This window comes from Nasonia vitripennis, assembly GCF_009193385.2.
Source record: "Nasonia vitripennis strain AsymCx chromosome 1 unlocalized genomic scaffold, Nvit_psr_1.1 chr1_random0012, whole genome shotgun sequence".
NCBI classification, from domain to species: Eukaryota; Metazoa; Arthropoda; class Insecta; order Hymenoptera; family Pteromalidae; genus Nasonia; species Nasonia vitripennis.
The window spans coordinates 700,346-726,540 of record NW_022279600.1 but is presented as its reverse complement, the minus strand read 5'-3'; the positions used below and the strand labels follow the sequence as shown (position 1 = coordinate 726,540).

Below are 26,195 nucleotides of genomic sequence, written 5' to 3'. Positions count from 1 at the left end.
TTCAGAAATAAAAAGTTACAAAAAATGCAGATGATATGCAGGCCAACAAAACCATTATTATATTGAATTGATTTGAATGCATAATATAAGTACATATTATATAAAGAATATACATTAGACTAAAATATACTTTGGATCGAAAAAGACCCTTGCGACGACAGAGTACTATTTACGGATGAATGCATCAGGTATCGCGCGGTAGCGCCACGAAGGCGAGTTTGAGAAGCAGACAAAGCTGCGGCTCTCGTGACACTATTTACTTCTATATTGGTGTTCAGATATCTCATGATACAGAAGAAAATGCTTATCGTTACTGTTCGTGAGTTTCTTTGGCTTACCATTATGTTTTCTGAGCTAAACCATGGTTATCGACGAAAATATTTGTTGAAAATCCGTTTCATTTCATAATAAATGAGTTTATATATCACGAATGCTCAAAACAGTATCTCTACTTTTTTCTCCAATGAGGTGGGACCGTGAAATTGGCTTTCTAGCCCACAATTCGTAGGACCGTGAACTTGACTGCACAAGCTATTATGTGTAATACAGTTGGGTATCGCTTTCCCACAGTTTTCTATAAGCTGCGCAGAGTAAATGTGTTTACATTGTCTGCTTAAATTTGAGGTTATATTTTTGAACAGCTGCTGCACTGTGGATGACAAGACTGACGAAATATATTGAACACAGTCGATTTTTGTATCCACGTATTAATATCGGCCATGAATACGGTCTAGGGTGACCGATAATGGAGTCAGGCATTAATCATTAATCCGGTTGTTTAACGTGCGGGCTATACACTAGGATTCCCCACACGGTCCCCCATGGGGCGCGGGGCCGAGATACGCTCGGCCAACGCGATCAAAGAATGCACGTTAACATTCGATGACCTACCGATGCCTGGTGACATTAAGTGGGAAGTCAACCTGTCGCTCAGATTGGCGGCGGGATCCATCCAATCCCTCATAACTCTGCAGGTCAATACCCGAGTTGTTCACTGCAACTCACACATCGAAAGTTAAACTTTCTGCCCAGCATGCGGGCTAACCACCGCCACCACGAGTCCTTTACCCTGTCGGGACAGGATTTCTATCCTGCGGCTCCCCGACCCCGTGGTACTGATTTTATCCTCCCCAGTAGAGAGTTCACAAACGTTTCCACCGGAGGGTACTAAGCAAGCTACCACGTTCTAAACGTCCCACTCGTTTTGGCATTGGCCAACCATACATTACGCCGGAGCGTTCCCAGGGCTAGAGTCCCAAGCAGCTAGTTAGAGCCCGACTAGCTTACAAGGGCCTGGGTATACTAGTTTTGATCTTCGCCAACCGGATGGTCCTTCAATCACTCGACTAGTTACAGCTCGGAACATTACTGATCCTTCCCCCTTCCTCTCGTGGGGGGTATACCGAGGCTACCGAAATCTCAGGGTTCACCCAACTGTCCTGGCAGAAATGCCACCCTCCCGGGGCTCTGCCGTTCGGAAGATAATGGAGTCAGGCAGTGCGCACCGTACTTCTTTGTGCGAAAATGTTTAAATCAGTTATGTTAAAAAGCTGTAAGCTTCTTATTGCTGCATCTTACTTACGCCCTGATTCTTATCTTCAGGTGTACTCCAGTCATGTAAGTGCCCTCGAGGATGCCTGCAATAGGTATCCTGACCATCGTATGATCCTGCTTGGAGACTTCAATCTGCTTTACTGGGGCTTCTGCTGACCACATCCTGAACTTTTGTGCATCAATGGACATGACTCGGCACTTTCGGATCCATCCTATGAAGGACTACTCACTTGATCTTCTCTTCGCTTAGAGGGACTTTATCTCGCAGCTTGACTTCAATGAGGATATTATGCTCTGCGATGATCATCACATTCCTGGCGTGTTTATGTGCAGTATATGTAATGATACTGTAGAGTCTCGTACAGATAAACTTTGTAAACGTAAATTTTATGCTGCCGACTTTGAGGCAATTAGAGTTTGCCTGTCGGAGGAGAGCTGGAAGACTATTTTTAGTTCATTGTCTGATGATCCAGACCTGACTGTTGATAAATTTAATAACATTTTATGTGATGTCATTGCTCAGTCCGTTTCAATCTCGAAGCGGTCCCTTAGTTCTTACCCGATATGGTATGACGCTGATCTGATAGAAGCGATTGGTAAAAAGAAAATCGCTCACATTACGTGGAAATCGTCTAAATTTAAGTGCGATGAAATTGAGTTTAAGAGATTAAGAGCCGTGTGTATCAGAATGTCTAGGTCTAAGTATCGCGATTATATCTCGTCTGTTAAGACGGGCTTAAAGCGAAATTGAACATTTTGGTTCTTCGTGAAAAACTTGAGAAGCGACTCAAGTATTCCGTCCAATATTTTTTGAGGTTCCTCCAGGGCCTCCGATAATGTTGAACTTGCCAGCCTTTTTTCCAAATACTTTAGTTCCGATTACAATTATTTGTATAGAGAGTAGTAATTCTTTTACGTTGACTCGATCCCTCGGTGGTTATTCAAAATAGAATGATCTTGGCTCTATCGGTCTTCCCGAGGCAATTTGTACATAAGAAAGGAGATACAAAACCAGGATTTTTCTTTATTCTTCCTTCGACGTTTCGGTGGACAATGCCACCCTCATTAGAAAACTGTTTAATTCATATTAATATTATATACATGAAACTACGGTATTGGTTTATTCTTAATTACTCGCTATTGGTAAAAAAAATACACGATTTATCATATTTAAGTGGATTCTCTTGAAAACTGAAAAAATTAAGATAACTTTTCTCGATGGAATTAAGTTCAGTAGACAAAAATTTGTAAGTCGCATAGTTTTTTCCCAAAAAATATTATAAATATTGAAAAAAGCAAAGATTGCATCGCTAAAATTGCAAAATAGGCGTTTTTTCTTGAATTTTGGGGCCCCCGAAAACTATTGTTGGCCTTCCAACTCTAACTATACTTTAACCAAATTTCATCTAATTCCGTTCACTCAATCGTGAGATATTAGGTTTTAATACGAAAAAACAATTTTTTCACACCGTGCACCGTGCTGTGCGCGCGCGCTGATTAGTTAGCGAGTCGCGGCCCGACGGCCCGCTCGCTTGCAACACTATCAGTTCGTGCGCCGTGGCGGCGTCGTGCGGTCGCTCATGCGCACAGATATTCCAGCAGACGCACTGTCGGAGAAGATAGCCGCAAGATTCAAACTCTCGCAACACACAGGCAACCCTTCACTCACAGACAAACAAGATAGCTCTTGATTGTGGAATCCGTAGCAACTCCTAATGTCCCGTCGTCAGAGCCCTTGACTCGGTTGGTATCTGTCACTACGAACGCGAGACGCTGTAGTTTTTACTCCTAAAGATTGTGCGGGCAAGCTGCTATCACGCTGGTCCTGCTGCATCAGACGCTTACTTAAGCAGACCCTACGAGAGGCTCCGCTACCTGTATCAGCTGTCTTACGGTGCGCGGGACCGACTTGAACACCCTATCAAGGTAAATGGTTACTGTTGCTGCCCCAACGTTGCTCGTTGTTTCCTCGCGTCTCTCACTCGCAAGTCGGCGACGTGCGTTGTCCTAATTATCCGTCACAGCCACTGCTTTTTTCTCAACGTTTATTCGAGAAAAATAAACGACGCAATTAATTACCTTGCACTCTCTCTCATTTATACAGCCTTGAGACGCTCTACCCCGACTGCGCCGAACGCCGTTGTTGCACGCCGAAATTTTGCCGTGTTACAATATCGCTAATCTTCGGACGGAGACGTACAAAGCCCACGACTGACTACGAACTGCTTGTTTAGTTGCGTGGAGGGCTTTTCAAAGCCTTTCTTCATAATAAAATTGTTTGATTGTTTGATTTTTCGAGTGCTTTATCAAGTGTGTAACAAGGTGAAAAATCGAATAGATTCGTTGAAACGTGACGTTGCGTAAGCGCAAGGCAAGATTCGGGGCCTCGCGTATAAATCGCGGTTCGTCGGACAGACAGATAGCTTTCAGCGAACGCGTCAGCTCCAGTGTGTGAGACTGACTACATCGAGCGACAATCGATAGCGTGCGAGAGAGTGAGAGTGTGTGTGATCGCAAGAAAAAGACGTCCCAGCCATCCGCTGCTTTCATAGGGAAGGACGACCCGGCCTGTCAATCAGCGACCGAACTAGCGGACGTCGGCTCCTGTGAGTGAGCCAGCAACACCACCGGCGTAGAGTATGTGTGAATGTATGGTGTTCGCCTGCCAAAAACGGCGACTGCGAGTAAGTAGGGCTGAGTCCTTTTATATGTATCGCGTCAGCAGTAGCAGCGGCTACAGCTTTGCACTCGGTGTAGCGGCATCTAGTAGCGGTCATCTCGTTCGCGAGCGTATGCTTCGCAAGATACTCTCTACGTCAAGTAGACATCGATGTGACTTGGCACATACTTGTATAATAACAAGATTGGCCGCACAGTATATTATTTCTTTGTTTTATATTAATCGGGATTCGTTTATTTTCCCCGAATCGTTCTCTCCCGTTTTCCTACGTCCTAATTGCGAATAACGTCATCTCCGCGGAAGTTGCAACAGGTGATCGCAACGCATATCTGAGAAGCCGGCTTCGCACAGGAGAGTGCGGAGTGATAGCACACGTGCAAAGTCGACGTTCGCAAAGCAGCGCTTACAGAGAGTTGCGTTGCAACGCGAGCAAATCACAGGCGTTAAGAGAGTTCTCCGCCACATCAAGTGATTGAGATCCGGTTTAACATTGCCGAGTTTTCCCCTAAAAACGAGCACTGTTAGAAGTGATAAATAATAACAAAACATCTCGTGATAAATTGATAAATCCCTTGATAAATCACGTGATAAATCAAGTAATTTTTTGAACCAGGGAGAAAATGGCACAGAAGCCTACAAATTTACAGGAAGCCTCCTCCAAGGATTAGTGATGGGCTTACAAATACGAAACATGGTGTTCTCCAGCAGTAAGGGGCGATGGGCATATCACCGCATACCAAAAATAGAAGACTGGACTAAAAAAAAAACATACAGAAGAATCTGCGTAATGTATTTGGACACAAACGAGGATGCAGAGCACATCTTCTGCGAGTGCTTAAGGTATTAGCGAGAGCTGAAAAAACTAGAAAGCTTTCTGCAAACCAGAGTGTCACTTAAGTCACTTATGACAGCTTTACTGGCATCAGAGGATAAGTGGCGTGCAGTGAGCAATTATACAGTAGCAATTCTCAAAAAGGTTAAAGAAGACGAAGAGAAAAGAAGAAGAACACGAGACTGAAAATCCTTATCAGGATATCGCCAGATGCGAGGCCATAGAGCTTTTGTATGAGGTGCTTCTAGAACCGATTATTCAACGATGATGCCTGTGGGGTTCCGGTGTCAGAGAGCCACTTACCTAGAGCTGGCTCTGTCTATGCCACATATAAAAAACAAACGCTTATTAATATGAACATTTAAAAAAAAATGATTCGAACGTCAACAACCGTAGACTGAATGTCTAACCCGTTTTTTATGAAAGCGAAAATTTTATTATTACAAAGCTTTCTCTCGGAGGTAGCCAAAGTAGACACCAGTAAGAGAGAGAGAGGGAGAGAGAGAGAGAGAGAGAGAGAGAGAGAGAGAGAGAGAGAGAGAGAGAGAGAGAGAGAGAGATTATCGATCTCTCTTTCTCTTCAGGGACTGTATCACTTTAAAAGGAGGGAGTGATCCAGAATTTGTGTGAACCTAGATGCCTACAGCCTATCTCTTCTATAGCTTGGTGTAACCTAAAATGCTCCCTGATTAATATACTACAGTAGGTCATAATAAGTTATGGATTTTCTTGCTTTAATGAAAATGTTTTTATTGATACAGCTATAGAGTAGGAAATAACCTATTTATGAAAAATACGTAATGTATATATATTTATATTATTCGTATGTTACAGGATATACTTAAATGAAAATATTGTTATTGATAAGACTTTAGGTAGAAAATAACTTATTTATAAATAATATGTAATGTATATATATATATATATTTATATTATTCATATGTTACAGGATATACAAAAAACTTTTTTCTTACTTTTACTGCTAGTTATTGTTGGAGAATTCTTTTCTGCCCCAGCTATAACGTTAGCAGATTCTGCTGTTATAACACTCCTTGGTGAAGATGCTGACAGGTTAGTTATGTTTATATGTGCTAGTAAAGTTCAATATTTGTTATACATCGTAATAATATTAAACTGTGCAACTTGCGAAAAAAATAAGCTAATTTAAGCAAAGGCGAAGTGTTGGCACAAGGCTTGAATAAGTATTAAAAATGCCTCACTTTAGTCCAATATAGTTTCTTTTCTCATGTTGCACAAAAGAAAAAGAGAATAACAGAAATTTTGTATGCTTGAAAATTGGGTAATAGAACTGATTTTGCTACATTCATTAACGCACATAGGTAAGCATATAGAGAAACTTTTCAAAGTGCAAACATTTGATGATCCATTTGAAACTGTAACTTTTTAGATGAAATATTAGAAATATAATACAAAGATACAGATTTGTGGAGATTGCTTTATAACTTATAGTCACTAACATTTTACTTTGTTAAAGGTGTTTTTGAACTGATTTTATAACCTTTTTATGATTTAAATTAAACTTATAAGAAAATGTATTTGACAACCTTCTGGAAAGTTGCTACTGCGAGGCAGTTGTCTACCACCTTGTGCTTATTATGTAGCTAAATATTGTTGTTGTATATCGGCAAACAGCAGCGTAGTATACTAGATTTTTTTCCAGTCCCATGGGTATACTAGATTATTAGTAACTAGGGGGGGGGGGGGGTACTCTGCTCGCTTCGCTCACCAACCCCCTAATTTCAATTTTCGTTTTTAATTGTATAATTTCATAATTTTTAAATCTTTTCAGTACGATTTTGATTGTTCATTCCAAAATGATTAATTTTTTTTTCCAATTTTAAAATATGTAGCCCTACGGATAAAACTTACTTGAGAATCAAGTGAGATCTCAAGTGATTCTCAAGTGAGAGTCATGCCAAAATCTCAAGTGATTCTCAAGTGACTCTCAAGTGATTCTCAAGTGACTCTCAAGTGATTCTCAAATGATTCTCAAGTGACTCTCAAGTGATTCTCAAGTGATTCTCAAGTTGAATCGTTAGTGAAAATGCAAATATCATTATTATTATTAATTCTAATGATAAAAATATTTTTTTAAATATTTATTTATTCATTGTTAACCGCAATAAATTTAAATTTACATATAAATCCCTGTAAGAAGCAGAATTGCCTACCGGCTAATAGCTACAACATAATAGATATTAAAAGTAACTTACTACGAAAGTGTAAATAATATACAAATTACAATTGTAATAATACAGATGAAGTTTAATGTTATCAAATACGTTAATTAACAATATAATATGATATTAATTGTACAGTAGACACATTAATTTAATTGCTTACGCACATTTTGAAATTAGCTTCTATATTTAATAATGAAGTAGATTAGGTAAAGGGCAAATATACATGACTTCAAGAACTTGCATGAAAATACAAATAGTCATGATTTCATCAGTTTTAATAATTATTGATTCCGTGTTAATATTCTCTATCACTCTGAGGTTTTTGTAAAGATTGTTGAAGCGATGTCTTGTACTTATGATATTACAAATAGTAAATTCTTGCTTAGTTTCGTCATCAGCAATAAAACTAACAAATTGCACAAATCTTTTATCCTTTAATTGTGCATATGAATTATTTGATCTTCTTTTACTTCTAATAGAAGATTCATACAAGCATCCACTTTTAACCATATTCAAAAAGAGCTTCGTAGAATTTTCAAACAACTATAATTTTTCTAATAAATTATTCGGTACGTAATTGCCTAGGCCAAAGTATGTAATATTTGTTATTTTGCAGTAATTTTGTACTTTTGAATTGAGAAAATCATCACAGTACATTTTGACTAAAACATCCGCATGTGGATATACATATTCATGTGGATGTACAACAGAAATTAAATGGTTAATATTAATAAATCTTACGATTTGTAACATGACTCCCTTTGAACATTGGATGGCTTTTAATAAATTGTAGTTGGCTGATTCAAAAGAAAATGTGGAATTACACCACAAGGGTCCCCAATTTAATACGCTTTTAGAGATATGTAGTAGCTGGTGGACATTATACGTCATTGATTTTATTCCGTAATATTCTTCCGATTTAGCAACAAATTCGTGCAACATCTGATCGGCTCGATCTAAATCCTTAATATCAATACTACTTTGTAATAGTATATACATACTTTCAACAAAGAGAATCCAATGAAAAAGATGATTTCTGCTTAACTGATCCACCAAAACTGGAACACTATAAAACAAAACATAGTTTTCCCATTCGCGTACTTTCCAATCGTTTCTGGAGCTTAAAGGCCGGCTTAAACATGAAATTTGACGAGGAGCAGTAATCTTATTTATTTTTAGATCAAGTTCGTGCAGGTCATCTTTGCGCATTGAAATCAAGTGATATTCTGTAAATTGCCTTGCAACACCTTCTAAGGAACAATGAAGGTAGTCAACTATGAAACCTGATATAATATTAAAGTTTCCCAAATTTATAAGAGGTGATGGATATTTAATACCATCAATTGGGTTATCAGGAGTTGCAATCATCATATCACTAACAGTTTTTTCATGTTCTCGACAATCTACAGAATATGTTAATAAAGGATACCTCATACTACCATTAAATTGTTTAAGACCCTGAACAGGAGCACGGGCTACAGAATCAACACAGCATGTGACGATGTAGAGTTTTACAAGTTTGTTTTCATTTTTTACATTACATGAAATTCCTTCATTCGTTAATTTATTCATAACATCAACAAACGTCGATAAAAAAACACTCATATCAGGCTTTTTCTTGTTAAACCATAGTCCACATGTGATTAACTTATTCATTCGCTCTTGTTTAGGCAATTCGTTTAACATAAGGTACAGAGGCCAAATAGAATACTGCGAACTTTTGAATTTTGGAGCTCCATCTGTGTTAAAAACAGCAGTTAAGTAACTATACTTATCTTCCTGCGGTAGTGAATTAACAAATGCGCGATATTCCTTTCCATCATATACATCTTCTATAAAGCCAGGTTTAGAAACCCTTTTACTGATTAAATAGTCATAATGATCTTCATAGAAATGAACTAAATCTTTTATTTGTGTCGATGGATCAATAATAAAAAAACTTTTGTTATTATTGAACTTTATTACTTGAATGGTCTAAATTTAGTTCTTCTTGACATATTTGGCAAACTTTGACAGACGCTATTTCGCCTAATTTACCTATATACGCTGAACAATTATGACATACCACATGAAATTCGGCACTCTCTTTTGGGTTCAACAATTTATCCACACAATATCGCGAATCAGGCGTAACTGGTGACTTAAAAATAACATTAAATAACTTAAAAAGATTGGTCATAGCCGAAACTGCTAACTTATTCGTAACACAAAATTTAAGTATCATTCAAAATAATTCTCCTTTCTTAACATCAACAGGAGTCGTAATGGATTGAAGAAAATCTACATTATGTAACATCTCATCCAAATTTTTAGGGTTACTGTATGATTGGTGAAGATATTCTTTATCATTTTCTAATAAAGAACTGCGTAGGTAACTACTCAAATCTAGGTCATTCGATTCTGCCAAGATGCGATTCTGAAAAACCAATTAAAATATGTTGATTTCATTTAATTATAGATATTACGTAAACAAATTTACATATAGATAAATAGTATGTCTGAAGTACATCATACGCGATTTTAAAAATCACGCAACCATTACTTTTAAATACAACTACTGCTATTAATTCATAGGCACCTAGCTTCAATTAATATATATCCACTTATACACACAAAAAAACACGCGCGCCCACACACACGCAGACATTCTAAAACTTGTCCACCTACACACGAAAACAGTCCTTTAATTGGTCTTCTACGCCCATCCTACTAGAATAATTACGTGATTAATCACGAGCTTAGTCACGCGATTACTAATTCGATGAATTGCGTAATTAATGGCCAACATTATCCATAGATAAATCCCGCGAATAACTCGCATGAAAAATCACATTATTCTAATAACACTTGGAGATTAAAGTCGATTAAAAATTATTAACATGAAGCGTAATTCCCGATGAAAGTGGAATAATTAATCTATTTTAATCGGCAATTTTAATTGTTTCATTTGAATCGTTTTAATTATTTTAATCACTTATATTCTGCAGCCGTTAGAAGGTAGCCCTACTCTAGAAAAATATCATGCAATTATATAATCAAGAAATTAATCCCAGCCAAAAATAAAAAAATCAGATAATTAATCATGTGATATTTCATTAGATTTATCATTTCATTCAAAATGGCATACTTACTGACAAAAGTCACGTGAGTTATCGCGTGAAGAATCACGTAAGTATTCACGTGATTATGTAATAAAACAATTTATCTCAAGATTAATAATGTGATTAATCTTAAGTAATCACGTGAGTACTCACGTGAGTTTTTTAGTAGAGAGTACCTGTCTTGAATGTCATGTATGTGGTGCTGCATGTAAATGCGGAATAAATGATACATTAAGGGAAACTAACCACCTTAAATTACGTGTTTTAGAAAATGTCCGTACGGATGGTTGTGTGTGTGTGTATGTACAATCAACGGAAAAAACATCTGGGAAGAACGATTTGCAAATTTGCAAGGGTAATGTGGTCTTTGCGCAGGTTAGGTTAGACTGTCGAAAGTTACGCTAACAGGAACCGATTGCAGCCTAACCTAATTTACGCAAAGACCGCATTACACTTGCACATTTTCAAATCGGTCTTCCCAGGTGTTTGGTAGGTCGAGTGTATGTACGTACACAATCATAATTCTGGAATTACGTGACCAATTGTAGTAGAATTTGACATGCATAATTTTTTTTTTATAATTTTGACCATTTTATGGCTACTATATGCCCTACTAAAAAAAACATGTGATAATCACGGGAAAATCGCGACAAAATGTCGAGAAAATCACGTGAATATTTCGAAAAAATTTCTCGTGATAATCGCGTGACTATCTTGTGATTTATAATACAACTTAGGAATATTATTAAAAATGTTAAAACAATATTTATAAATTAGGAAGATGAATAATTAACAATAAATAAGAATCAAAATAATAAAAATTTTCTCTGATCGAGATTTAGATCCAAGACGTTGGCGTGAAACTCCATTGCTCTACCATTTAAGCTATTTGCTTTAATTTGCTGAAATTAGTCGAATATCTCACGTGATTTTTTCGTGATTTTCCCGTAATTTTCTTTACTTGCTGTAAAAATTTTAAGTTATTTTGGGGACTACTTTTTAAGTTAAAAATCGAAAACTAAAAAAATGGTTTTACCATGTCGTACGTTAACGGGAGTAAAAAGGCTTTAATTAAGTTGAAATTTTGGGGAAAAAAAAGATCTTTTCAAATTTAAAATCTTTTTCTCTTACTCTGTATACCCTGTATTACTGAAAATTATTATTTTTGTTATACCTTATAACTTGCTAACTTTTTTGAGGTTATGAGGACCCTATACTATTTAAAATATTGAGGTTTAAAGATGCTATTTTTGAATATTAAAAAAATAATACAGATACTAACTAAATATATTATTTTAGTGTAATTCATGTAAAATTATAAAGTGCATAAACATGCTTTACCATATATGTTTCTTTGGTACGAGTACAGGTCGATAAAATAAGCCCCAGTAATTATTTATAATGGTCCATATTTCATAATACAAATAAATATCAAAATATAATAACAAATAATATAATAAAAATGTCCTAATTTCAACTCAACAGCTAGTATTGCTTACTGTTTGTCGTCATTTGTCAGTATTTTTCAGTATTAAAGCTAAATATAAGCCACGCATATCAATTTTGTTAGTCTTATTGCTTAATGATAATACAGACTTATAAAAATGATATCAATTAAGTAACATAATTTGTATGCGTAGTTTATACCTAACACATTGATTAAAGCTGCGTGCTAATGAATTAATTAGTAAATTAGCATAAATGCGAATCAGTAAACATAGTTTGCATAAAATAATGTTCCCCTATTACAAAAAATATTTTAATTGTTGTATTATACTGACCGTAACATCACTACTGTTTTCTGCACATAAGATTTCTTTATTTGTCATATGTGCATCCACCACATCCTCGAAAAATGAACTTTCGCTACTTTGAACCTATAAACAATATAACATTGGTTAAATAACGTTTTATTATAAAATATAATTCACTTTACAAATTGTAATTACATTGATTAATATTATTCATGTTTTACCTCGTCTAAATTTACTTCTTGATTAATGGCAGCCTTATATCTTTGCGCTGTTCTTTTTGTTATTGCTTCGTCATCTCCAATCTCTAAATTTCTTTTGTATCTGTTCATTTTATAAATCTTCTCAAAAACTTTATCACAATATCCTTTGATAATAATCGCTCACATCCCAACAATAATTATCATCTATTTATTTTTCATATTAACTATATAAAATAACTTTTCAATTTATTCAACCTCATGCGAATTTTTTTATATATTTACAAAAAATTACTGTTTCTGAGGATAAAATTTATCTACTTTTCAAATTTGTTTTGAAAATAATAAAAATTTTTTCAATCTTCTTATTTTTAATAGCTTTTTAAATTACAATGTAAAATGTAAATATACAATGTACAAGATTTTTTGTATAGGTTATATTTACGTTATAGAATAGCATTATTGCCGTTGTTTGACATGTGCGTTCTAAGCTATATATATATCGTTCCTTTGTGAAACATCTGTAAAGTAGAACAAGGAACGGTGGGGAAAACTTTCGAATGTTGACATATATATATATATATATATATATATATATATATACTCATGAACGCGCTCTTGAACGTGTGAGTTAGGTCACTGCAGTATGTGAATGTTAACTGTCACTGCAGTGTGTGAGTGTGACGCGGAGCCAGGTGACCCCAGCCTTAGCATAGCGGTCCAGGGTGGTTACGGAGTCTTGCGGCCTGTCCAGGACTACGAGCGTCTTCGACGAAAGAGAGAAGGTTTGTGTGGCGCGCTGTGCATGAGAGAGAGAGAGTGCCTGTGTGAGTGGATATCATCCATGCGAGGGTGATCCGGCGCGCGCGACCTTCACGTCGATACACGCGTGCGAGCGCGAATATTCTAGCGTCGCAGCGAGTCGCAAAGTTGTTGGCGACTCGCGTATTATCATTTATTATTGTAACTTCACGTTTATTTCGCGACTGACAAATATAACCTTAGTCTTTTTATTTAACGTGAGTTGTTGTCATTTCTAAACCTCGTTCGCTTATTTCCGATCCCTGTTCCTTCCTGCGAATACCGCCGCCTCCGCGAGCTTTATTTAAGAGCACTTATTTAACACAGTTGAGCAGCCGAGCACGCGCCGGGCGGCGCGTAAACCCAGCAAACAGAAGCAGCTGAAACAGCTGCATGCAACGGAGGTGTTTCGCGGGCGGAGAGGAATCCTCCGCCGCATCAAGGGAACGCGATCCAGTCGTTCTACGAGTTATTCGTTGATCGAATTCACACCCCGTTACACTTTCTAGATGTAAAAATAAAAATCAACTTATTTATTACTTAACGATCATTCCCCACACATATATACAAATTTATTGCCTTTTTAATGAAAACAGAGACATTCAATTAAAGACATCATCCATACGCAAAAGTTTATGGTGCAAAACGAATCGTCAAGCCAATATGATTCCAAAAATACTTAGTATTTTTGCAAATTATTAAATTTTGCCTGAGATTTTTCTTTGCTACAAACTTTACGGATGTATTTAAAAAATTTTACAATAAAGCAAAGCTCCTTTTAGATTATATTAAAAAAATGTTGTAATTTTAATATGATTTATCAGATTTACACCTTAATAATAATGTAATGTGCCATGTTCAAATTGCATGAATATATGTTTATACATGTGTGTATGTATGACTAAGTATGTATGTAAGAGTACATGTGAATATTTGCATGTATTTATATACAAATGACACCTGCGTGACTGCAACCATGCACACACACACACACAATGTATATCCGAACGTGACGAAGCAACTTGATTGCAAAACATGTAGAGCGCCGAAAATCGGAGCGAGTGTTCTGACCTCTGTGTCAGCACTCCTTGCGCGTGAACTGATGAATGCTGATTGGACTACCGCAAACTTCTTCATCTAAATTTCATAACTGCGTAAATCGGTACGAAGGCTTTAAACACCCCGGAGTCGATTCACGCAGTGCCATTTTGCGTGGGGACTTACTCACTGGCGGCTACAACTGATTCTAAGGTGATGCAGCGGTGTTTGCTAGTGTTAGTGTTTGGAGCGTGCTAAATCCGTCCAACACCTTGGGAGCGTGCTAAATCCGTCCCTTGGCATAGCATACACCGGAGAGCCCTTTGAATACAGATTAGTGCCACAGAGAGAAGTACAAGCTAAAGACCGTCGAGTGGAATCTCCGGCGTTAGCAAGAGCAGTTAATATTATGTTCGGTTCAGTTAATATTAAGAAAGTGAATATTATGTTCGGCGATAAAGTACTAATCACCGCAAGTCACCCTATAACATCAGTGCCTTTTGTGCATAGGAACTTTCCTGAAAATGAAGTGGACGCGGACATAAAATATGGTCCGATAAGTCCCGAAATACTACCTGCTGAGAACACCCAGACAACAGTAGAAAATTTCGAGTTCCCTTATGAGTCCGAAGCCATCGATTCTAAAGTTCAGGACTTCCCAACCAGAACGTTTAATCCAAACAGATATAAATCAAAGGGCAACAGGATCTTCAAGCTACCAGCAAGAGCCAAAGTACCCGTGAGAATCCCAGCTACGGAAGATTCAGTAAAAGGACAGACCTACTTAAGGCTAATCAAGACCGTCCCGGGAGTATATATAGGGGAAGCTGGAGTAACTAATGAAAAGGGTTATTGTTACGCTATGGCAATTAACACGAGAGAAGACCCAGTAGAAATTGAAATTTCGCCGCATGATCTCGAAGAGTTTGATCTAAGTGAAGATGATGATTTTCTGGACTTTCCACTGGAAGGAGAGGCTACGAGAAATGCAGAAAACAGAGTAAAGTTTATTATGGCCAAGGTGAGAAAAACGTGCCACAAGAGACACGAATTGAGACAAATACAACGAATAGTGAAGAAATATTCACATTTGTTTTATTTGCCCGGCGATCAAGCACGAAGAACGTCCTGTGTGAGACATAAGATTAGGACGACGGACGACGAACTAGTCCTTGTTAAATATAAAAGAGGGCGAACCGGACAAGAAGAGGAGTTAATTAATCAACTACAGAAACCCCTGGATGCACGTGTCATCAGACGTTCAACCAGTCCATTTTGCAGCCCTTGCAGAATTGTTCTCAAGAAACCGGGCACGGACGGCAAAAGGAAATACAGATTGGAGATTGATCATCGTAAATTAAATGCAAAAACGATAAAGGACGCTTATCCATTACCTAACATTGTAGAAATTTTGGAACAAATTGACAGCGCAAAGTACTTTTCGGTTTTTGACCTAGCTATGGGTTTTCACCAGATAGATTTAGAACCGGAGGATATTCAAAAGACTGCCTTCAACACCAAGTATGGCCATTTTGAGTACGTGTGTATGCCATTTGGTTTGGCTAACGCACCCCCAACATTCCAACGTTTAATGGACTGCGTTTTATCGGGTTGACAGTGTGTAGAAATGTACGTTTTTCTAGATGATATCGTGATTTATGCAAAGACCCGAGAAGAGCACGAGGAGAAAATTTATAAAGTATTTGACCGACTATCTGATGCAGGGTTACGCTTGCAGATAGATAAATGTCAGTTTTTAACTCCAGAAATCATATATTTTGGACATATAATTGACTGCTATAAAGTAAAACCAGATCCGAGTAAAATTTCGGCAGTTAAGAACTTTCCGAAAACAACAAATCAAACAGAAATCCGACAATTTCTTGGATTAGCGGGATACTGTAGACGCTTCATTAAAGATTTCGCGGACAAAGCCCGACCCCTTAATTCCCTTTTGCAAAAGAACAAGAAATGGGAGTGGACATCCGATCAGGACGGAGAAAAGTTATTCAACAACTGAAAAAGAATGTCTGGCAATGGTAGAAGCCGTAGATTATTTTAGACACTACCTGTACGAAAGGCACTTTACGGTGTTCGGAGACCATAAACCTCTAAACTGGATGGGCTCTTTAAAAGAGCCTGTTAGTCGGCTTAACAGATGGAGAATGCGCTTGCGAAATTATCATTACACTTTTAAGTATATACCCGGACGACTGAATGTCAATGCGGACGCATTGTCTAGAAATCCAGTCGATAAGCACGACCAAGAGAATTCAGACGATGAGAGTAAAAGTGAAGAAAGGAAAACCAGGGGGAGGAGGTGCGAGTGATGCCCATTAGGCCAAAACCAACAAAAACATCGTTGATTAGGCACAATAGAAGCAAAAAAAAGTGGGACGATACGAAAGAAACGGACAAAAAGAAAACCGGACCGAAACCAAGTTCAAGGAAAGATGCACCACCGATTCCTGCTGGTATGGAGGGTGGGCAGGCCAATTTAGACGGAAGTACTATTGCAAAAAGATTGAGACAAAGGAGAAAGGACACGGTGAAGACTGTGGCCTTTTCAGAGCCAGAGGTAACAGAATTTTCGTCCGCAAGTGAAGAGCAAACCACGGATGTCACGCTAACGGTAGAGAACAACAACGATACATCAGACGCACCGCCTATACCGTTAAGAAAAAGGTCGATTCTTCCAAGCCTAATAGGAAACGATTTAAAATCAGAAAGTGACATCGATTCAGAAGAAGCTTTAAATTCAGGTAAAAGCTTGGGGGAAAGCGAAGTTGAGGAAGTTTTGCAAGATAAGCCCATAAGAAAAGTGAAGTCCGTTTTACCAGCACAAACAAAATTAACAAAAAGTATACTGAAAACACTTATGAAAGACTCATCGTCTTCCAGCAGTGAAGGCGAATTATTGAACCCTCAGTTGCACTCTACTATGAGAAGGTCCGTATCAGGACAAGTATGTAACGAAGAAGAGTTAGATGAGTTGTCACGTATTGAGAAAAATAGTACAAAAGGGGACCAAGAAGTGAGCGCAGAGGAGTTGGGTTCGGTGGACGAGAGGCCCCAGGAGACAACTTATAATGGGAAGTCATCGCTATGCTGGGACAACTATATGGAACAGCTCCCGGCTAACTATAGTGGAGGATACTGCAGCGGGCGAGGATTTCACAGACGAAGAGTGGAATATCGAGAACGCGTCCAGCTTTGTACTAGAGCGGAAAGCTAAGTCTCTATCACCGTCACCGTCCAAACCAGCGGACGGATTGCCGGAAGATTTAATAAAAACAATTCAATACCAAGCAGTACAGTGAGGGAATGGATGCTGGGGCACGCACAGAAGTATGCTAGCTCAATCCGGGCTAAATCCCCTCTGAAAAACACTAACGCCTGCTCTACTGCTTGACATGGCGAACTGACGGAAGCACCTTCATGGAAAAATCTATCAACAATAGAGCAGGAGGACAGCGAAGAAGAATCTGAGGATGAAATGTTCGTTCATCAGAACCTTCCAGACAAATTAATGGAAGAGAACGAGAGACTTGAACAAGCCGGTAATAAGGACAGCCAAAAACCAGTAGACGACGGTGTAAGTCCCGTAAGTATGCCGGATAATGGGCCAGCTACGACCGACATCAATAAGCAATGTCCAGCCACAGCACCGTTGCTCGGTATTGTAACGGTCCGGACTTATGTACTCCGCGAGCGACGCGCGAGAAATGCGAACGCGAAAAAATCCCGAAAAGGGAGTATATCAAAAAAGTGATCAGTGCCGAACCAATCAGCGAGCAGCAGCGGCGGCCGCCTGGTAGGGGAAGCGGCAGCAGTAGTAGCACCGGCGCACTGGAGGGGGAAGCGCACGGCAGTGGCTCGGCGCAGTAGCTCCATCATTATCCAGCTCCTCAGCCTCATTCGCTCGACCGAGCTCAAACGGGATGGAGCAATACGGCTCCCTCTTCAAGTAGAATTCGGCCAGAACAATATTTTTGTGCGCGAGTTGATGCGCTGGCAATACGGCCAGTTCCTTATACTTGCGGTATTAAATCAAATTAAATTTTCAAATGTAACATTAAAACGCTGTTACAATGCCGCTACCCTAAGCGGGACTTGGGCGTTGTCGTCCAGATCGGACGGGTGGGTGCCTATCACCACTACACAGCGCGTCCTTAGGTTGCGGATAGAGGAACAGCCCCTGAGAAAGAGGTTAGCTGCGAATAAATTGAATAAGCAGCCGCGGACAGCCGATAGGAACAGCCGTGGGTGTGATGAGCCCACACTGTCGAACGCATTCATCTAGAAACACTACGCAAGCACCACAACAACAAAAACACTTCACATTAACTCTTATCTCTCAATCTATCTCTTTCATCACACATTACAAAAATGGGCAAAAATCCTGCTGCCGAGGAGGATGCGGGAGCGATGACAACTGCCCCGAAAGGGGATGTGTAGAATGATTCGTCACCTGGTCTTACGCGGTAACGATGCCAGCGAAGGCGCGCTGCCTTGCAGGGGGGCGTTAGGATGCGAGAATGAAACCGTAGTGTGTCTGACGACGAATTGACACTGTCCTCGTCAAAGTCGGAAAGCTCTCATACTTAGTTCTAGAGAGTTATGGGGGTTATCACCTCTAGAACGGTGGAATCACCTGCGATCGGAACAGGATCCGAAGCGCGCGGGTTTAACATAACATCATGGCTCAAAAAAATCAAATCCGAACCAAAAGGGACTTAAGGGTCGGAACTTGGAATGTTCGCAGTCTATACAGAGCAGGTGCGTTTAAAGAACTCGTAAACGAAGCTGATAGGTACAATCTAGATTTGGTAGCAATACAGGAATCGCGGTGGCCAGATGGCGGAGTACTAGCATCGGGTAAATTCACGTACCTGTATGGGGCCGGGAGTGGGGGATCTCTAGGCACCGGATTTCTCGTAAGCAAAAGCATCATACATTCGGTTAAAAGTTTCAAATCCGTCAATGATAGGCTCTCGTACATCATTATCGAAGGGGAATGGTATAGATATGTATTTATTAATGTACACTGTCCTACGGAGGACAAAGAAGAAGAAGCTAAGGATCTCTATTACGAAACTTTAGAGCAGGTAATCGACCAGTTCGCGTCTTATGACACAAGAATAGTATTAGGCGATTTCAATGCTAAAATAGGTAGGGAGGAAATGTTTAGGCCTACTATAGGTAAGGAAAGCCTGCACGAAGCCAGCAATGATAACGGTATTAGGGTCATAAATTTCGCGGCGGCAAAAGATCTTATAATCAAAACTACGTGTTTTAAGCACAAGAACATACACAAGGCAACGTGGACATCGACGGACGGGGCCACACAGAACCAAATTGATCATTTCCTCATTGAAAAAAGACGTCATACTAATGTTCTTGACGTAAGGGCTTACAGAGGGGCAGATAGCGACTCGGACCACTTCCTAGTAGTAGCCAAATTAAGAGCTAGACTAGTAGCGAATCAAAATAGTAAGCGAGCAAACAAGGTACAAAGCTTCGATATTGAGAAACTACGAGATAGAACAGAGCGAATTAGGTACCAGATAGAAATTGATAACAGGTTTCAGGCACTTGAAGAAGCAAACACATCGCCGGAGGGGAATGACGAACCGAATAGCTTATGGGGGGACATCGAAAAAACGGTAAAAGAGGCCGCGAACAAAGTACTGGGTAAAAAGAAAAAGCCAAAGAGCAAACCATCGTTTGACGAAGAGTGCGAACTCTGGTTTGAAAGGCGCAAAAAGGCTAAATTAGATAGGTTACAAAATAGAAGCGATAGGACCGTAAAAGAGTATTCTAACGTAAGGAAACAGACGAGCGTGATCTACAGAAATAAGAAGCGGGAGTATCAAAAGAATCTTATTAGGAGAATAGAAACTAACAGTAAGGAAAATAACCCCCGCGAAATGTACAGAGGGATTAACGCCATCAGAAAGGGTTTTAGGAGTAGAGCGCAATTGATGAAGGACGAAAACGGGGACCTCGTAACAAATGACAACGAATTACTGTCGCTGTGGAAAAATTATTTCGATAAATTATTAAACGTGCACGAAAATAGCGAAGAATTAGGGGACGAAATTCACACTGCTGAACCCCACGTGGAGAAACCGAGCTACCAAGAAGTAGAGGCCGCGATTAAAAAACTAAAAAACAATAAAGCCTCGGGAAATGACTCTATACCAGCTGAGTTACTCAAATATGGGGGCGTCGAGCTCACTTTCAAAATCTATAAACTAGTATGTGCCATCTGGAAAAATGAAACAATACCCGAAAATTGGAAGGAATCTATCATTACACCGATTTTTAAAAAGGGGGATAAGACAGACTGCAATAACTATAGGGGTATTTCACTTTTAGCAACGTCCTACAAAGTTCTGTCAAAAGTAATACAAGCTAGACTCACTCCATTCGCGGAAGATATAGTAGGAGATTATCAGTGCGGATTTCGGCGCAACAGATCGTCGAGCGATCAAATGTTTACCATAAGACAGTTGTTAGAGAAAAAGTGGGAATTTTGCGAAACCATACACCAACTATTTATAGATTTTAAAAAAGCGTACGACTCTATTAAGCGAAGCAAAATGTATCAAATTCTAGTACTTCTCGGTGTACCGAAAAAACTCGTTAGATTAATTCAAATATGTCTGAACGGAAGCACGGGAAAGGTTCGAGTAGGCGGTAATGTATCAGATCCCTTTATAATACGCGATGGTTTAAAACAAGGGGATGGGCTCTCTACGTTGCTGTTCAACTTAACGTTAGAGTATACCGTTAGAAAAATGCAGGTTAGCCAGCTGGGCGCAACGCTTAATGGAACAACGCAGATACTAGGCTACGCAGATGATTTGGATATACTGGGGGATTGTAGGGAAACGGTAGCAAGAAACGCGGAAATCCTCATAAAAGCGGTGGAGTATACAGGGTTAGAAGTAAGTGAATCAAAAACAAAGTACATGATTGTGGATAAGCTAGGCATCTGCAGAGGGGAGGAAGATCTCAGAGTTGGGAATTTTACTTTTGAAAAGGTTAGCGAATTCAGGTATCTGGGTACGACCATAAATGATAGAAACGAGATTAATGTCGAAATAAATAAGAGACTCCATTCGGGTAATGCTTGCTTCTACGCCGTGAGTAATTTACTTAAGTCGAGGCTGTTGTCTAAAAACGTTAAAATAAGAATATTGCGACGCTGTGCCTCCCAACACAGGTGCGCAACACTTGACGCCTCGTACGCGCCAAGATTTTTCGTTAATCTCGGGATTTAATGTAATCGCCGACGTTTGGGAGAACGTGGGGGAAAGAAGGAGGAAGTAATCACACAATTTAGTAACTTGTATTGCACGTATATTTATCCCAGCCCTTCCTTACAACGTGGTGGCCGTAGTCGCCCACACACAATAGCCACGCAGGGCTCGCCGTCACACCTCTACTCTCATATACACGCGCGCGCCTCGAGTCTCTCGCCACTGACGTCGCGCAGTCTGACCCGTCTGCGCTCTCTCTCTCACACACCCGAATTTCGGCTCGGCGCGACCCGCTCGAGTAGCGATACGGCCGGCGCGCTCGCTCTCTCTCGCTCTCTCTCTCTCTCCCGCACGTATACTCGCGAGCACAGCGCGCGCTCACGGCAGCGTTGTCGGCCGAACCAACGCGGCCCCCCCTCTCTACTCTCGAGCACGCACACACGTATCTGCGCGCTCACTAACAGCTCGCGCCAGCGGTCCCGGCCTGGCGATGCCTGAACCGACGCCGGCGTAGCTATCTGTTTTGCCCTCCCTTCTCTACTCTCTCCCGCTCTTCTCGATGCTCGCGCGCACCGACTTTGCCGCGCGTTGGCAGCAAGCCCGACCTGCTGCTACCGAGCAGCGAGGATTTCTCGGACGCCCCGATGCTTCTCTCTCTCTCGCTCTCGCACACACACACTCTCCCGCGATCCTTCTACGCTACGCTGTTCTCTTCTTTTCTCGCTCTCGTGTACACTGGCCCGATGCCCCGCGTAGATGACGTCGAGGTGTACGCCCGCACCGTACACCGCTCTCTCGTCTCGCTCACTCTTTCTCGTACACACTCGCGACTTTCTCTCTCTCTCTCTCTCTCTCTCTCTCTCGCTTCTCTCGGCGGCCTAATGGCTCGCACCGAGAGTATCCCGAGCAACCCAAGAATTCTTACCTGATGTAGGAGAGACGAACACCAGTCTCTCGTCCCTCAGTGGAAGCCTCGCTAGCCCAGGAGGTGCTGGCTTCCCGTACTCTTTCTCTCTCGCTCTTCCTCTCTCTCTCCCTCTCTCTCTCTCTCTCTGTAGACAGGGGAATGAAGGCCTGGCTCCCGTTCCGGCTTCCTTCCTCTGGCTGAACGGCTGGATAGTCGTCTCCGGGGAGGGATCTCTTCCTCGGAGCGATGGTCCAGGTCGTGGCGCTGCTGCTCTCTATCTCTCACTCTCACTCTTTTCGTGATTCCCTCTCGCGCGCTCTCGTCACTTCGAAGTGTTATCGGCAAGGCTCGGAAAGGAACTGCCGAGCCGCTCTGCCGCGCGCGCTCGGCGTCTCGCCGTCGTCCGTCGGGCCCGGCTGATAACGTAGCCCGATTGGCTGCGCGAGGCGCGAGACGTGCTAATTGGCTGCTCGTTTCGCGCCAGCTCGAACCGGCGAGCTCCCCCCTTGGGTACGTCGGCCAGCGAATTCCACGAATTCCCGGGACGTAGCTCGCGTCCGAGAAAACGCGGGCCTCGCTGGAACCGATCGCCTTTTCTTCCTCGCATCGAGTGAGGTTGCCGCGCAAACAGCAACGCACGATTTGCTCGGCTGCGACGTACAACGTCGCAATATACAGGACAATAATACTGCCGGTGGTTCTGTACGGGTGCGAAACGTGGGCTCTCACTAAGCAGGCGGACAACCGTTTTAGGGTATTTGAAAATAAAGTCTTGCGAAAAATATACGGGCCGCAGAAAGATGAGGAAACCGGGGAATGGAGGAGACTACACAATGATGAGTTACACAATCTGTACGCGTCACCAAATATTAACAGAATAATAAAATCGCGGAGATTGGGATGGGCAGGGCACGTAGCGAGAATGGGAGACGACCGTACAGCAGCGCGTGTCATGAAAGGCAGGCCGATGGTATCGCGACCTCTAGGTAGACCTAGACGTAGATGGGAGGACAACGTAAAAGCGGATCTAGTAGAAATAGGACGGATGGGTGTCGATCGGAGAGGTGCATCTTGGGTGGGGTTGACACAAGATAGGGCAGCGTGGAAGGCTTGCGTAGATGAGGCGATGAACTTTCGAGTTCCAAATGCCATGTAAAAAAAAAAAAAAAACATTAAAACGTAGAGAACAATAAAATTATATGCCTCTGATATAAATATATATTTTAACATTTTTTTTATTTTAATATCTGTGTAGTACGACTTCAGAGGCAATACGTCCTCTGAAGGTCAACTATACAAAACTTTTGTCAAACGGAACACTCTAGAAACATTACGTCTCAGGAGAGAGCTCCGATTAAGACGAGTAGCTTAAACAGTAATACAGCTGTTTGAGTGAAAATCTTTTTTAAACTAATGAAAACATAATTCTCTTTTCAGGTATATTAGCCTTGACTACAATACGTTAGTCAACGACGACATACTAATAATCGCTTATACTATAAAATTTTTGTCTCTAGAATATTTCAAGGGCATTACGTCTCTGAAGAAAATTCTAGATAAGGAGAGTAACCAGTAATATATCTGTTTAAGTGAAAAACTTAAAATAAAATTCAAACACAAAATTTACTTCTAGCTATATTAGTCTTGGCTACAATACGTTAGCCAAGTACGAAATACTAACGCATAAGTCAAATAATAAGAAGAAATTCAAATACCACGACATCCCGGACCACAAAAATAATAATTTTCAAACCGAGCTAAGTCGGAGCGTTTCAGTATAGCAGAGCCGATCGCCGCTATGACTAGCTTGAAATTATTAAGTGCGAGAGAGTGTGTGACTTATTTAAAGGACAATATAGTTCACTTCGTGCCTAAAGATCTAAATCTGTCTACAAGCACTAATAAACTGCTTACAGACATTGAAGCCATATATCGAGACGATCTAACGAAAGCTGAAGCTGACGTGGGAGATGTAATAACAACCATCAACCGCAAGAGATACGTTTTCAGCCTGGTGGTAACCGAAACAGTAAGCGATGAAGTTAAACCCAGCAGCTTATATAAGTGTCTGAAAACGTTAAAAGAACTTATAACAGAAAAGAATCTGCGCTCATTCAGGATAGCTAGAACATGTGAACTCACGGACACATTTCCTAGAAAAGTTTTAGTGCAAACATTCAAGAACTTCTTTAAACATTTTAAAATAGCGATAACATTCTGCTACGGAACGTGCAAAGTGCTAGCTCAGGAGTATCGTCTAGCTGTGTTAGAGGACTATCACAACATTCTATTCGGAGGACACAGAGGAATGGGTAAGACGTATAGACGCATCCGTGAGCCATATCAGTGGAAAGGAATGAAAGAGGACGTACATGACTACGTCCGTAAGTGTGAAAAATGTCAAGAACAAAAACTAGTTAGAATAAAAACCAGAGAACCCATGGTCGTCACTGATACACCTTCGGAAGTTTTCCATAAAGTAGCCATCGATACAGTGGGTCCGCTGTGTAAAACAACCGAAGGGAATATGCACATCCTCACTATGCAATGTCAGTTTTCCAAGTTCTGCATAGCTGTACCTATTCCAAATATAAAAGCCATCACCATCGCAAACGCTTTAACAAGATATTTGTTTACCCAACATAGAGTACTCCGTATCATATGAGTGATAGAGGCAGAAGTTTTCAAAATAAACTACTATTAGAGTTGTCAGAAATTTATCAGTTCAAACTTAATACTACAACCGCATATCATCCGCAGTCGAATGGATCGCTAGAGCGGAGTCACGCTGTCCTTGCGGATTTCTTAAGGAGTAAAGCGTCTTGCAAACAAGATTGGGACAAGGTCATTCCATTTGCCATGCACGAGTATAGTACATCAATACATGCATCAACAGGTTTTACACCGTTCGAGATAGTGTACAGACGCCAGCCAGAGCACCACACCGATTTCCGGACGAATTTGAGCTTGAAACTTACAACGATTACGTACAAGAACTAACAGAATGCTTAAAAAAAATGCAAAGCCTAGCCAGAAACAATTTAATAAATTCCAAAGTTAAAAAGAAAGAGTACTACGATAAAAGGGCTAGACCTCTAAAACTAGAGGTAGGCGAAGAAGTCAGAGTTCTAAAAGAACCAAGATATGGGAAATTAGATAAATATTATAATGGACAGTTCATAGTAAAAGAAATCAGAGAAAATAATAATGTGGTTGTAGAATCATCGAAAGGAAAACTAATTGTTAAACATAAAGATAAATTAGAAAAATTGTATAGATAGAGCAGCTAGTAAAAATAAATATTTATCTTTTCAGTACGCCTAAAAGATGTGGAGAACACTGCTTCTGACGCTAATCTGGCTGCCGAGCTACCAAGGATTGGACGTGGAGAGTCCACCTTTCTACAAACTTACAGAGCTTAAGCAAAACCCAGGTATATACTACGAGTATATGGGTGAGGTGAAGATTCAAAGAACTAAATCGAGAATCGCAGTAACTTTGGACCTCAGTAAATAGGAAAATCCCGTAATTTGGAGAGAGAAGCAGATGGTCAAGATGTCCGACACGTATAAAGAGAAGCTGGGTATTGAGGAATGCCGGGAACTTATTCCAACGCACAAGTTCATACAAGATTTAAAATTACTAAAGTCTTTAAATTTAGACATTGATGTATTTTTTGCAAAACCAGCAGCCAACATCCTCCCTCAATTTTGACCATATACTCACGCCCTAGCAAAACGAGGAGCCCCGCTAGAGTTTGTTGGTTGGGTCAGTCGACAACTTTTCGGGACTATGGACGCAGGAGACAGAGACCAACTCAATCAGGACATCGATGCTCTGTACCATAGGACGGCTAACA

The 26,195-nt window shown here is 40.3% G+C and overlaps 1 protein-coding gene across 8 annotated transcripts in view; it reads left to right on the top strand.

The window, feature by feature from the left end:
- Positions 1–26,195, top strand: part of LOC100117424 (major facilitator superfamily domain-containing protein 6) — a 380,954-nt gene that overhangs the window by 102,757 nt on the left and 252,002 nt on the right. For all 8 annotated transcript variants that reach the window (XR_004226442.2, XM_031921504.2, XM_031921503.2 and 5 more), the window contains one exon: positions 6,016–6,137. Coding sequence is in view for 7 of the 8 variants with exons in the window: in XM_031921504.2 (XP_031777364.1) it covers positions 6,016–6,137 (122 nt within the window). In the remaining variant the exon portion in view is untranslated. The remainder of the gene's footprint in view (positions 1–6,015; positions 6,138–26,195) is intronic.